We start from the raw sequence: 12,577 nt of genomic DNA, 5'->3' as shown, positions 1-12,577 counted from the left end.
GAAAGAAGTGGTAAGGCAAGGCTTTACCGAGAAAATTAATTTTAAACTGGGCGCTTCAGAATTTGAGTAGGTAGGAAGAGTAATAACATTTTAGGCCTTATGAGTAAGAGCTAGAGAAGGGCATAACCTACTTTGGAGACCACAAATAGTTTAGACCTGCACTGTCCAATATGGTAGCCACCAGCCATACTTGACTACTGAGCACATGAAATATAGCTTATCCAAACAACAATCTGTAAGTGTAAAACACATCAGATTTCAAAGACTCCCTACAAAAATAAAAAGGTAAAATACCTCAATTCTTTAATATCAACTGCATGCTAAAATGATAACATTTTGGTTATACTGTGTTAAATAAAGTATATTAAGATTAGTTTCACCTGTTTCTTTTATCACTTTTTTAATGTGGCACCATAACTTAAAATTATGTATATAGTTCACATTACTTCTATTGGACAGTGCTGGTTTAGACTAAATTTTATTTTTCTATCAAGCACTTGAAATAAAGAAATTTGAGTGCCCACTACATGCCTAGCACATGAGGGTACAACAGTGAACAAAATAATGACCATATCTGGTCAAATCATATATAAAAATGCTGTAAAAATAGCACCCATCCAGGGAAGAAACAATCATCTGAAGATGTCACTCAAAATACAAATGCCCCAATCATCAGGCTCCACTCCCCACTCTCCACTTGCAAAAAATGTTGATCCAGTAAGTCCATAGCGGGGCCTGGAATGTTCTTTTGAAAAAGATTTCCTAGAAACTAGGATCTGAACCTATCCACGTACCCTACATTTGCTGACCTTGGCTAGCTGAGAATAGTGATTTATAGACAACCCTCTTTTAAAAATTTTACTTCTTCTGAAGAAACCTGAGAGCTTAAAGTAAAGAGCCTCTACTGGTACAATAGCCAACCTATCTAAAAGAGCAAGTTTGATTTTTTTTGTACTTTTTCTGGCAGCACCCTGTGGCACGCAGGATCTTAGCTCCCCCACCAGGGATTGCAACTATGCCCCTGGCACTGGGAGCTCAGAGTCTTAACCACCAGGGGACAGCCAGGGAAGTCCCTTTCTTTTTTTTTTTTAACTATTAAAGTTAAAAGAAAACAAGTAAAGTTAAAAAAAAAGAAGAAACTATTACAACCTCTCCTATCTATAGAGTCACATGTATAATTTACTATTTTACACCTACAAAATAATCGTCAGAAACGCTGAAAAGCATACTATCAACTCTTAGTCATTTAAACCAGTTATGAGCTGGTATGTTTTTACACATGCCTCAAATTCCAGTTTATGAATATCTACTCATAACGCTACAAGGTACTTCCTTCCTACTGATCTTAATTAGCAGAATGAATGTTGGGCAATTAATAGCGTTACATGAAAAATAACCTCCTTGGATGTTATATTAAAGAGAACATGTAAAAGTCATAATATAAGTATGCAATACAATATCCTTTCCAAAACAACTATAGTACCTGCAATATGGCTGTATCTAGACTTATAGGGGGCAGCCCTCACTAAAATTTTAAATTTTAAATACACAACTTTATTTATGTAAATAATTAAACTATGTCAGAGCCTTACAGAAAAATCATAAGTTTAGGAAAGCATATGGGTGCAAGACAATTTTAGATAAAAATATAAAAGGTAATCAAAAGTATGACATTAATGGTGCTTAGATTTTTAGATCTGAGTTCCTGGTACACAAAATAATTCCATTACTTACTTAAAGGTTATTTGATTTTATCCGACATTTACACAATAGCCATTATTAATCAAATGCCACATCTTTCACAAACCATACAGCCAGTACTGTCAATTTTATGAGGACTTTAATAGATTACAGAATATGCTATAGCAATATATTATTAACTCACTAATTTTTTAAGGGGTAAATTACAGAATGCCAAAATACTATTTTTTAACAAGGGTATCACAGCCAGCTTCTCTTCAACAATTTTCAAATAGGCAAGAAGCCGTAAGTTCTATTCCTTAACTATACAGATGCAAAATGTGCATCAGTTGCTGAAATCAGTAAATATATATATATATATATATATATATATATAAGCGTGACTAAACAAGGTAAAACGGTAAATACACACACACCCACAAATATGTAATTGCCCAGCTTTTTCCAATTCCTATTTCTGATTCTGTAGCTAAATGCAAAAAGGAAAATTTGGTCTTTTTTGCGTCCTTTTAAATTTGGTTCACTTTCCAATTATATCTGTTTTGAATGCAGAAAGATTCATATGGGCAATATGTATTACAGGCTCCAACCAGAAACTACCAGTAACTTCATAGGGTAGAAGTGAAATCATGACTCCCTCTTCAACTCCACATTTTTCAATATAACCACTAACATTCTGGGTGATCGTATAGAACTGCCCAGTCCTAAAATGCATTCTACATCATTAAGGGACGATTCAACTAGGTTCCATACAACTACACCATTGAATTAATTTCACTATATCCTAACATTCTGAAAGTTGGTCATCTGATTATTTACCCGAGGTAAATTTAACAAATATTTAAAAAGCACTGACTAGGCTATACACTGAAAGACATAAAGTACAAATACGGCAAGTCAATCAACTTGAAAACTCAATTATTCAAGTCATCAGCGTAGAATTTAAGAATGACAAATATTAGGTTGGTTGGTTTATAATGTGCAATAAAATAAATGCTAAAATTTGAATGTACATTCCATGCATTCTAAGTGTTTTATTTTATTCTTTCATTTAATCCTCTACAGGCAAGAGGACAAGAACTCTATAGGCAAACTGATATTAACCTTTTTTTGAAAAGACGAGAAACCTTAAGTTTACTGAGGTTAAATAACTTGCCAACAATTCACACAGCTAGTAAGTGGCAGTCATTTTTCAGAATAAAACTGTTTATTTAGCATCTAAATCATAAACTGCAGAGAGAGAGCAAACTTATTCCACCTACCACAATGTCTAATCTCAATAAGAAAATCTAACTCAACTGAATTTTTTTAAGCAATTTTTTTTCTCAGTTTACACTAACATCTCTACCTAATGGGTTAGGTATCCTTCTTCTGGGTAACCCACAGTACACCTCATGCAGATCTCTATCATAAATACTGAGCTGTCCTATCCATCTGTTTACGTTATGTCTATCATACTGCTGTAAGCTCCCTGAAGCCAGAACTCTGCCTCATTCATGTTTTATGTCCTCAAGTTCCTATCAAGCGCCATGAACATAGGGAGTTCTGAAAGTGCTGTTCAATCATCATATTAGATCTTTTTTCCATCACCTTCTAAATATCCATTTAAGATATAACCCTGTTGAAAATGGAAAAAGTTGGAACTTAGGTCAAATAGTCTACCTTCTCTTTCATCAATACCGTATCCTAATATTCTCTACTCCTCAAGAAAAAATGTTGGAAGGGAAAGTAAGATAAATCTGATCACCTATGAACTGATTATTGCCATTATAAAGAAATATGGACTTCCATAATTAAATAAATGAGGTTTATATCAAGTCAGATAGTGTTGAAAAATCTAGTTCTCTTGACCTTTACACCTAGGACTTTCTTAGGCTTTAAAAAAAAAAAACACAAAAAAAACCCAAAAATCCAACCAACCCTGACAGTTGGTTAACCTGTAAAATTCTCATTTTAAAATTTCAGTTCTTCAAATAAGACAGATAATGTACACCCTCAAAACAGCAAATCTGATTTTTTATAGCTTACAGAATATCATGTCTACCAGTTTGACTGCGAGGGTTTTTACAGCAGTAAAATTAACATGACATAAAAATTATCTTGTGCTAATAGATGATATTGCAGAAGTGTAGCATAGTTAAGGCCATGCTAAATGTAAGCATAATATCAAAAATATCAGCAGCAAAAAAATAATAATAATAAATCTGTATGTGGTAAAAAAAAAAAGTAAAGCATTCTGATTAACAAATCATATAGTCATCTCTTTAAAACCTAAAAATCTTCTCAACTCTAAGACTAACAACTCCCACAACATTGTAAATCAACTATACCTCAATAAAATTTTAATAAATAAATAAATAAACAACTCAAACATCAGTACGTGCCAAACCTTGTTAAGTAGTACTATGAATATCAGACCAACGAACAGGTTACAAGAAAATTCCGTTTCCATACTTACTAAGTATCCATAAATCAGGACAACTGTGCCATATTCAAAGACTGAATTCTAAAATACAGGTTGATATTAAAAACTTGTCATAAGGGTTCACAAATTAGGGTGTTATAACACTATAAGCCCAAAAAAAGGAAGCTCTTTAAATGAGCAGTGCACAGTGACACAAAACTAGTGTCTGTCTCTACAACTACAAGCTGAGTTGACTCTAAAAACTTTAATTTACACCTCTCTAAATCACAGTCCATTTGCCTATACTACTTGAATTTTTAGGACTCTAAAATATCAAATCCCTCCAACAGCATATTATTGAAGAGATTTTTTTTAAGTCTTTTCTTCTTCCATGTGAAAACCAATGTGTTCCTTCAAAAAGTAATCAACATTTCACTTGCACATTCACTATGAAATTATTACCCGGGTTCAATTTCCTTGTATTAACTGTACATATTACCTTGCTTCAGTCTTCTACGGGGCTTTGCCTAGCTAGATAAAACTTTACTGGAGATACAAATATTCTCTCAGTCCTTAACACAATCTAAGTCAGAACAGTAAACTGTTAACATCCACTCCCACCTTCCTCCCACCTAACTGTAATCCACAACCCTCCTGAATGGAAAAGAACGTACACAAATTCAATCTAGAATCTCGCATCAATCTAAAGCGGTAACAGCATTAAGACTTATGTAGTGGAACCAAACATCTGGGGAGAGGGACTACAGAAACAATGTAGATTAGCTAACATGCCATCTATCATGCTATACTCTGTAAATCAGAACGTGTCATTACAGTGCTTGAAACGTGACGGTGATTTGGTAGTGGAAATTCTCAGCCTATAAGAGGCACTCAATCTTTTGAAAATTTTGCCTCCCTCATAACCAGCTAGCCTGACACACCTACACGGTACAGGGGTACAGGATTCTCTTTCTTCTAAATCACACCATCCAATAAATCCGCACACATCTCTCCTTGTAGTAAATACTGGTAAAACTCCTGGTTTCATTTAAGATTTCATTAAACACTGATATCCAACGCAGACTTATGTACCAGTAAAAATGTCTCAGGTAAAACACGCTTTGAGCAAGCCTAAGTTTTCCTTCTGCACTTTGCTCACCAAGTAAGAGTCATCGAATGAATAACGTCCTGCAGTGTTCCGGTATTACCAAAAGACAGAGCCAGTCCCCAAAGACCGGTGGCCTTACTTTCCCACATCGCCGCCTTCCATTAAGGATCACTTAAGTCCACCTCTCTTGCATGAAACGGAGATCTTTCTTTTTCTGTTTTTTAAAGCTATTCTTAACAAGTAGGCTTCTAGTCTCTGATACCTAGGAAGTGAACTTACAAAGAGACTACCTCCCAAATATGACAAAACTATAAGACAACGTGGGAAGAAAGGGAAGAGGCGTGGGGCTTGTTTTGATCGGAACAGCTGGGGCACGGTCAAGGCAATCAGGTATTTTACACATACATCGAAGTCCTGAGGACAAATAGCGTTTGCTAAAATAAACACAGTGAGACAGACGTCCCACAAACTGGAAGGCAGCGACGGGCTCAATGCAAAGCGATCCAGAGGCTGCCAGGGCAGAAAGTGGCCGGAGGACCGAAGAAAACTGTAGGGGATGCTGCAGGGTGGGCTAACATGGTGCTTCTCCAGGGTGGAAGGCGATGAGGTGTGGGAACCCGAAGGTTTCATTCCGTCGAGCTCTGGTCCCTAAAGGTATCCTGGCTCACAGCTCAAGTTTCACCCGGGAAAAAAGGAGGCGGCAAACGTGCATCTCGTCACCTTAGCCCCAGCACATAAGTCCGCGCTCTCGGCTTCCTCCGCGAATAGGCGAGGAAGTAACGGTCCCCGAGCAAACACGGAGGAGCCACGCGCACGAAGCACTCGGCGTCCGGGCGGAAAGCGCTGTTGCCGAACCCCAGCCCGCAGCGTGGGGAGCGGCGCGGCCGCGAGCGAGGAGAGCGGGCGGCCGGCGCCGCAGTCGCCGGCCCCGGCCCTTCCCCAGCCTCGCCCCAGGCACGGCGAAAAGTTTCCAGCCAAAGTCCGCGGCACCCGCTCGCGCAGCCAACCGCCGAACACAACCGCTTCCCGCCGGGAGAGCGGCCCACGCTGGCCCGGCCGCGGCCCCGGGACCCTCGGTCGCGCCTCCCTCAGCCCGCACCGGCCGCCGAGGTTCACCTACCACAGAGCCGGGAGAAGAGCAGCAACGGGAAGAGCAGCAGCAGCAGCGGCGGTGGCGTCGGGGGCGGCAGCAGGAGCCCGGCCCCGGGGGGAGAAGCGGAGGAAAGTTGTGCTTTGCCGCCTCCGGGACACAGCGGAGCCGGCCCCAGGGTCCGCGCCATCCCCCACCCTCCCCCCGGCCAGCTCGCTCTCCGGCCCCCCGGCTCCCCGGGCCCCGGCGCCTCAGGCTGTGGGCGGCGGCGGCGGAAGGTCCGATGCGCGCGTCCCTAACTCCCAGTTCTTGAGCCGTCACCGCCGGCTGACACTCTGCCGAACACTCGCGGCTGCTTCAACTCCGCCGTCGCCGACGCCACTGCAGAGGCTGAGGCGGGAGCCGCCCGCCGCCGCCGCCGGCACCACCACCGCCACTCCCCTCCCCCCACCGGCACCCGCCCGCCTCGAACTCCTGGGAACTCGGAACGCACCACCCCGCCCGCACGGGAGGGGGAGAGGAAGCCGACCCTCAGAGCGCAGGGACTCGCCCGCGCAACTCGCGCTCACGTCTGATCCGGGAGTGAAAGCCCGACTCCTCCCACCCCGCCCTCCTACACACGCCCCTCCCCTTTCAAAAAAACCCAAAATCTCTTTTCTCCTCTTTGATAACGGGGTTTCTCCGAAAGCAGGGCTTTAAAGAGGACAGGAAAATCTGGAATAGGTTAGTAGGCCCCGCCCCTCGCGTTCCTGCTTCGTCCCCCTTCCCAGCGTTTCCAATGGTCTCGCCCACTCCGCCCCTTGCTGGTCCACAGCGGCCCCTGCTCAGACCGAGGCGGAGGGCGGTGGGACAGTCCAGCTCGCAGCTAGGCTGCCCCGAGCGGCGTTCTCCCTCTGGCGGGGACCGGACGAGAGGCGGGGGAGGGGAAGGCACGATGGGGCTGTCTTTCCGTTGCCCATGCGAAAGGTTCCTGTCTGGGAAGCTGGACATAGTGTGCCGGACTAGTCATCTCCCTCCTCGCCGAGGGCTGAAAGGAGAGACTTTCTCCTCCTTCCTGCTTCCCGGGACAGCTGAGCTCTCCGAATCCCTCCTTTCTTCCCAGCCCCACTTCCTCCCCAGTCTGCCGAGGCACGTTTGCACAGCCGTTTTTCTTGCCCTTTTCTCTGGGTGGGCAGTTTGGTGAAAGGGTCAACGGAGCCGGGAAAGGAGAGGGGCCCCAGAAGGTTTGCTTTTCTCTCTCTCGCTTCTTTGACCGCCAGGCTGTCCGCTATCCTCCCCCGGCGACTGGCAACAGGAGGCCTGGATTTCCCCGGTCGGAGTGCCTGTAGTGCCGTGGTGTTTTCCTTTGGTTTTGTTTCATTTGCATGTTCGCACGTGTAATTTTATTTTCACTGCCTGTTTTCCTATGAACTGATCGCGGGAAAGCGACCTCGGGAAGTGCTAAACACGTGCCCGTGAGAGGAGCGTCCGTGAACCACCACGACCCTCCTTCACCCCGGCAGCTGCTCGCCTTGACCTCTTTATTTGCCCGCCACGCACAGCCCTGGTGGCTTAACCACCAGAACAGCCATCGGCGGTTCTGCGGGGGTGGTGGACAGTTTCGACTGTCCTGAGGGGGGCTGGAGGCAGAGGACACAGGTTCTCAGTCCTGACACCATTAATTTTATGTTGGTCCTGCCGTCGCCTCCAGAGAGCCACAAATGTGCTCCAATAGGAAGAAAGTCAAACAAGGATTTAGCCGCCTGTCGCAGCTAAACTAATGCTTGTCTGCCGCCAAGATCACGCTGTCCTCCCCCTTCAGTCACTAGGGTCTCCCCGACCTCCATCCACTGACTTACAATGTTTTACTCATCTCCAAGGCTACACACAGTTCTACCCCCTACCCGCCGCTCTTTTTTCTTTCTTAATTTCCGCCTGCCAACCTCTCTTCCAGCGCTGGGTTAAAATACCTCTTTTCCTCCACCCCTTTTTTTTCTCTCTCGCAGTCTATGCCTGTTGCCTCTGTCGTCCCCTGTAAGCCTGTCTCCTGCAACCACTCCTTTCCATCACCTAGTTTCAGGATGCACTTAAGAAGAAACCTTGTCCTGCGTTGCTCCTAGAGATGCCCTGATGACGATCATAATTGACGAAATGTAGCTATTGTGACATTCCTCAGCTGTGCTGACACCACCGTTTCCCTTGAGAAAATTTCTTTTCCTATTTTCGCATTCCCTAAACCTAATTTCACAGTTAAATTTAGACAGAGCCCACTGCGCAGCGAGTAGCTAATTATCTGTTTAGATAGCACTTTAACACGTTGTTGATACTCAGTTAAATGTTAAACAACCAAAATTTTAATGTCCCTAGCAAATTTCATTACCGTAGCCTTTCCCTGATGGTTCTAGTCTCCAGGAAAAAAGTAATTTAGCCAACATTTGAAAAGGTGCCAAAGGCTTAATATGGGGGCCATAATGCAATTGCTACAGAGACCATGAGGGATTAGCAGGTTTAGTGCTTCTCAAAAGGATGATATGGAGCTTTAAAGAATATATTTCCTCCATATTTTGAGAATTGGATTAGTGGCATGCTATTCTCCTCTGACCTAAAGTGAAGAGTGCATGGAAGAGCAGTATTTATACATGTTATATGAGCATGAAAAGAACACCACACTGGTGTTTTACATGCATGCATGCATTATGTTTTAATAATAATAATTTGTGTTAATGTATCATCTTCAGCCAGAGAAGTCAAAGCAGGAAATTACTATTATCCCTACTTGACAGCCAGAGGAACCTAGGTACAGAAGTTAAGTGCAAACACTACAAGCCATGTGTGGTGGTCTCGCCGCCAGAACCAAGTTCTTGCCTTCCAGTAGACACCACTGACCTCTCAAGATTCCTTTTAAAAAGTTAAAAACAAGTTGACTGAGTTAACTCAAACTTCTACTTTCTAAGTGTCCAGTCTCAAATTACATTCTCCTCAAATGAAGACATACCCACTTCAAGCTTTCCTGTAGGAAATTATTACTAGCTACAGAAAAAGATTTTATATTATGTGGTACAACTCACTTTCTTCAAGGGCCAGAATTATTGTTGTTTTTTTAAAAGGCTTTAACATGAGAGTATAACTGGGTTATACCATTTTCAGGCATCTGACTTACAGATAAGTTCACCTTTATTGTTTGAGTGACAAATTGGTTGAAGGAAACTTAATCATAGCTAACATTAATATTTCTGGCACCATTGAACCCAAAGTATGCACGTATTTTCCAAGAAAAAAAAATTATCTGAACAAAAAGCAACATAATCCTAATGCCAACAGTGATTTCATTGTTTTGGGTTAAAAGTACTGATGGTGTCCGTCCCACTTTATGCCTTAAAGACTGTTGGCCAATTATTGAGTTTCATTAGCTCAACTAAAAAATGAAGGTCGACATCTCAAAAAAGACATAATTATGTACAGTTTTGGGCATTTTACATTTACTCAAATAATCCAAATTAAAGGTTTGAGGCTACTAGAATTTCATAGCTGACTCTAAAAGAAGTATTTTTTAGTAGAGGTGGACTATTATGTATGTACTTCAGCTAGTCCTTTTACCATCAGCAATTTTTTTTATAACCTGCTACGTGAAGAAGTATAGCTTTTCCCTCAGTGGAAGAGATGAGCAATGCTTTGTGGAATGTTTGAATTGGCACTATATTTGACAGTAAGTTGATGTTACCCAGCTAGAATCACAGTCTTTTATAGCAGAACTATGCAAATAGTTAAAAACAAACTGTAAACCCACAAAAAAGTCCACCCACTTTAATCAAATACAGCTATTTCCTACTGAAGAGATCTTCCCCCATATATTCATACTGCTTTCTCCGTCTTATTTCCTTTGGGTCTTTGCTCAAATTGCATTCTATCATTGAGATCATCTATGACTACCCCATATGAAAGAGCTGTCCCCATCTCCAATCCCTATTTCCCACACACACAACTTGCTTTATTATCTCCATTGCACTCACCATGTGACACATTATATCTTTATATATTGTCTGTTTTCCCTTCACTAGAAGGAAAGTTCCCCAAAGATGGGCAGGGACCTATTTACTTTTTCACTGTTGAAACCCAAACACCTAGAACCGTATCTGCCATATAGCTCCCAGATTGGATGATTAAATGATAACTGTAGTGACATAGCATACTCCAGTGCATATCTAATGGAAGACAGACTCAACAGAAGAATATTAATTTTTTAAGGTCTTGAGTATATGATCATGTTGAATTTTTCAAGCTGCGAGATGGTTACTCTAACTGACCATGGCTTAACACTCTTGATTTAATTGCTCTTAGTGCTACTTATTAAGCTATCATCTCTCCACTCCATATTCACTCTTATTACTGGGGCTGGGGCTGTGCAAACATATGTCTTCTTTGCCAGTTATTGATAGGTTCGATCAACAGAAGTCATTAGAGGGAGGGTGGTAGGTAGGGGTTGGGGAGAAGACATTTGTTCCATCCTGTTTGCTTCCTGCTATCAGCATCACCTCAGTAGCAATAGCCCTTCTTCCTGTCATCAGCAGTTGGCTCCAGCCTCCCGCTTTTACATTGTAAGAACCAGACTCATCACAACACATCAGAGTCACCAGCACCAGCTAGGCTATGCCTACTTCTCAAAGACCCATGCCCTAGCCAGCGAGATCTGTCCTCTGAGTTTCTTAGTTCTAATAACCAAAAATTTTCCCTTTGTTTCCCTAGCCTTAAGGTGGTAACGGCTTCCTACGTTACATATCTCTGAATCACCTCAGTGTTCCCCTTTTTGGCATGGAGCCTCCCCTTCATGCCCTGTGTAACAATGCCCTATTATTAAGTTCCCTAGGTGACATAATATAGTTTCTGTTTTCCTGATTGAACTTTGATTGATGCTGTATTTTTCGGTGACTATTTCCCAAAACTTTCCCTTATAACAGTTATTTTTCTGTAAGTCAAACTGTTTAAAATCACAGAGCCCACATCAGTCTGTCAATTAATAGAAATAAAAGCAATAAGGCAAATGAGCAAAATTTGTTCTATTTCATTGACAATAATCCAAGTTAAGCAGAGGCGGGTTTGAAAGAAGTAAATTTGGAGGTAATTAGGCTGGTGTGTTAGTCATATATGCGTATGATTTGGGTGTTTTTTGGTTGATGTTCCTGATCTAGATCATGGTAAAGGCAAATAGAAATTTGAAATATTAGGTTGTTTAGATTTATTTTACAGACCTTGATTGCCCTTGAGAATCATCATGAAACTAAAAGATAAGAGGATTACTTGGGGACTTCCCTGGTGGCGCAGTGGTTGAGAGTCCGCCTGCCGATGCAGGGGACACGGGTTCGTGCCCTGGTCCGGGAAGATCCCACATGCCACGGAGTGGCTGGGCCCGTGAGTCATGGCCGCTGAGCCTGCCCGTCCGGAGCCTGTGCTCCGCAATGGGAGAGGCCACAACAGTGAGAGGCCCGCGTACCGGAAAGAAAAAAAAAAAAAGAGGATTACTTGGGAAAAGAAGAATTGAACTTCTCTCTTAAACCTACAATGAAAACATACATCACATAGCTATCTAAAGGCTAACTCTATTTATAATATACAACTCTTTGTAGGGGCACTAGAGTTCCAAAGAATACAGTTTTAGGCACTGATATTCAGGTAGGTTAAATAAAAGGGTAGGGCAATCGAGCAAAGATGATTGAGCTCTTATGTGCTGAAGTTTACGTAAGGTGTTGGGAATGGAAAAACTCAAGTCCTGACCCCAAATACCAATAATAGTATTCTTGCAAACAGTGGAGGGATGTACAATATAGCAAAGAGCAGAAGATGAGTCTCAGGTCTGCCTAAAAGAGACTGAGAAACCCTAACAGCAAAGGTAACACTTGAACAGTCATTTATTTTTTTGTCTGTGTTGGGTCTTTGTTGCTGTGCGCAGGCTTCCTCTAGTTGTGGAGAGCGGGAGCTACTCTTCATTGTGGTGTGTGGGCTTCTCACTGTGGTGGCTTCTCTTGCTGCAGAGCACCAGCTCTAGGCACGCGGGCTTCAGTAGTTGTGGCTCGCAGGCTCTAGAGCTCAGGCTCAGTAGTTGTGGCGCATGGGCTTAGTTGTTCCGCGGCATGTGGGATTTTCCCGGACGAGGGCTTGAACCTGTGTCTCCTGCATTGGCAGGCAGATTCTTAACCACTGCGCCACCAGGGAAGCCCCCCCGCCTTGTTTTTGTTTTAATTGAGGTAAAATTGGTGTATAACATTATATAAGTTTCAGGTGTACCACATTATAATTTGAC

The 12,577-nt window shown here is 42.6% G+C and overlaps 1 protein-coding gene across 2 annotated transcripts in view; it reads right to left on the bottom strand.

Moving 5' to 3' along the window:
- Positions 1-6,739, bottom strand: part of NECTIN3 (nectin cell adhesion molecule 3) — a 133,093-nt gene extending 126,354 nt beyond the window's left edge. For both annotated transcript variants that reach the window (XM_082839843.1, XM_082839842.1), the window contains exon 1: positions 6,334-6,739. In XM_082839843.1, the coding sequence (XP_082695969.1) occupies positions 6,334-6,493 (160 nt within the window). In that variant the 5' untranslated portion in view covers positions 6,494-6,739. The remainder of the gene's footprint in view (positions 1-6,333) is intronic.
- Positions 6,740-12,577: the final 5,838 nt, after the last annotated feature.

The sequence above is a fragment of the Leucopleurus acutus genome, assembly GCF_964270905.1.
Source record: "Leucopleurus acutus genome assembly, chromosome: 5".
In the NCBI taxonomy this organism is placed as follows: domain Eukaryota; kingdom Metazoa; phylum Chordata; class Mammalia; order Artiodactyla; family Delphinidae; genus Leucopleurus; species Leucopleurus acutus.
The sequence above is the reverse complement of the archived record's forward strand: the minus strand, read 5'-3'. Positions and strand labels throughout refer to the sequence as shown.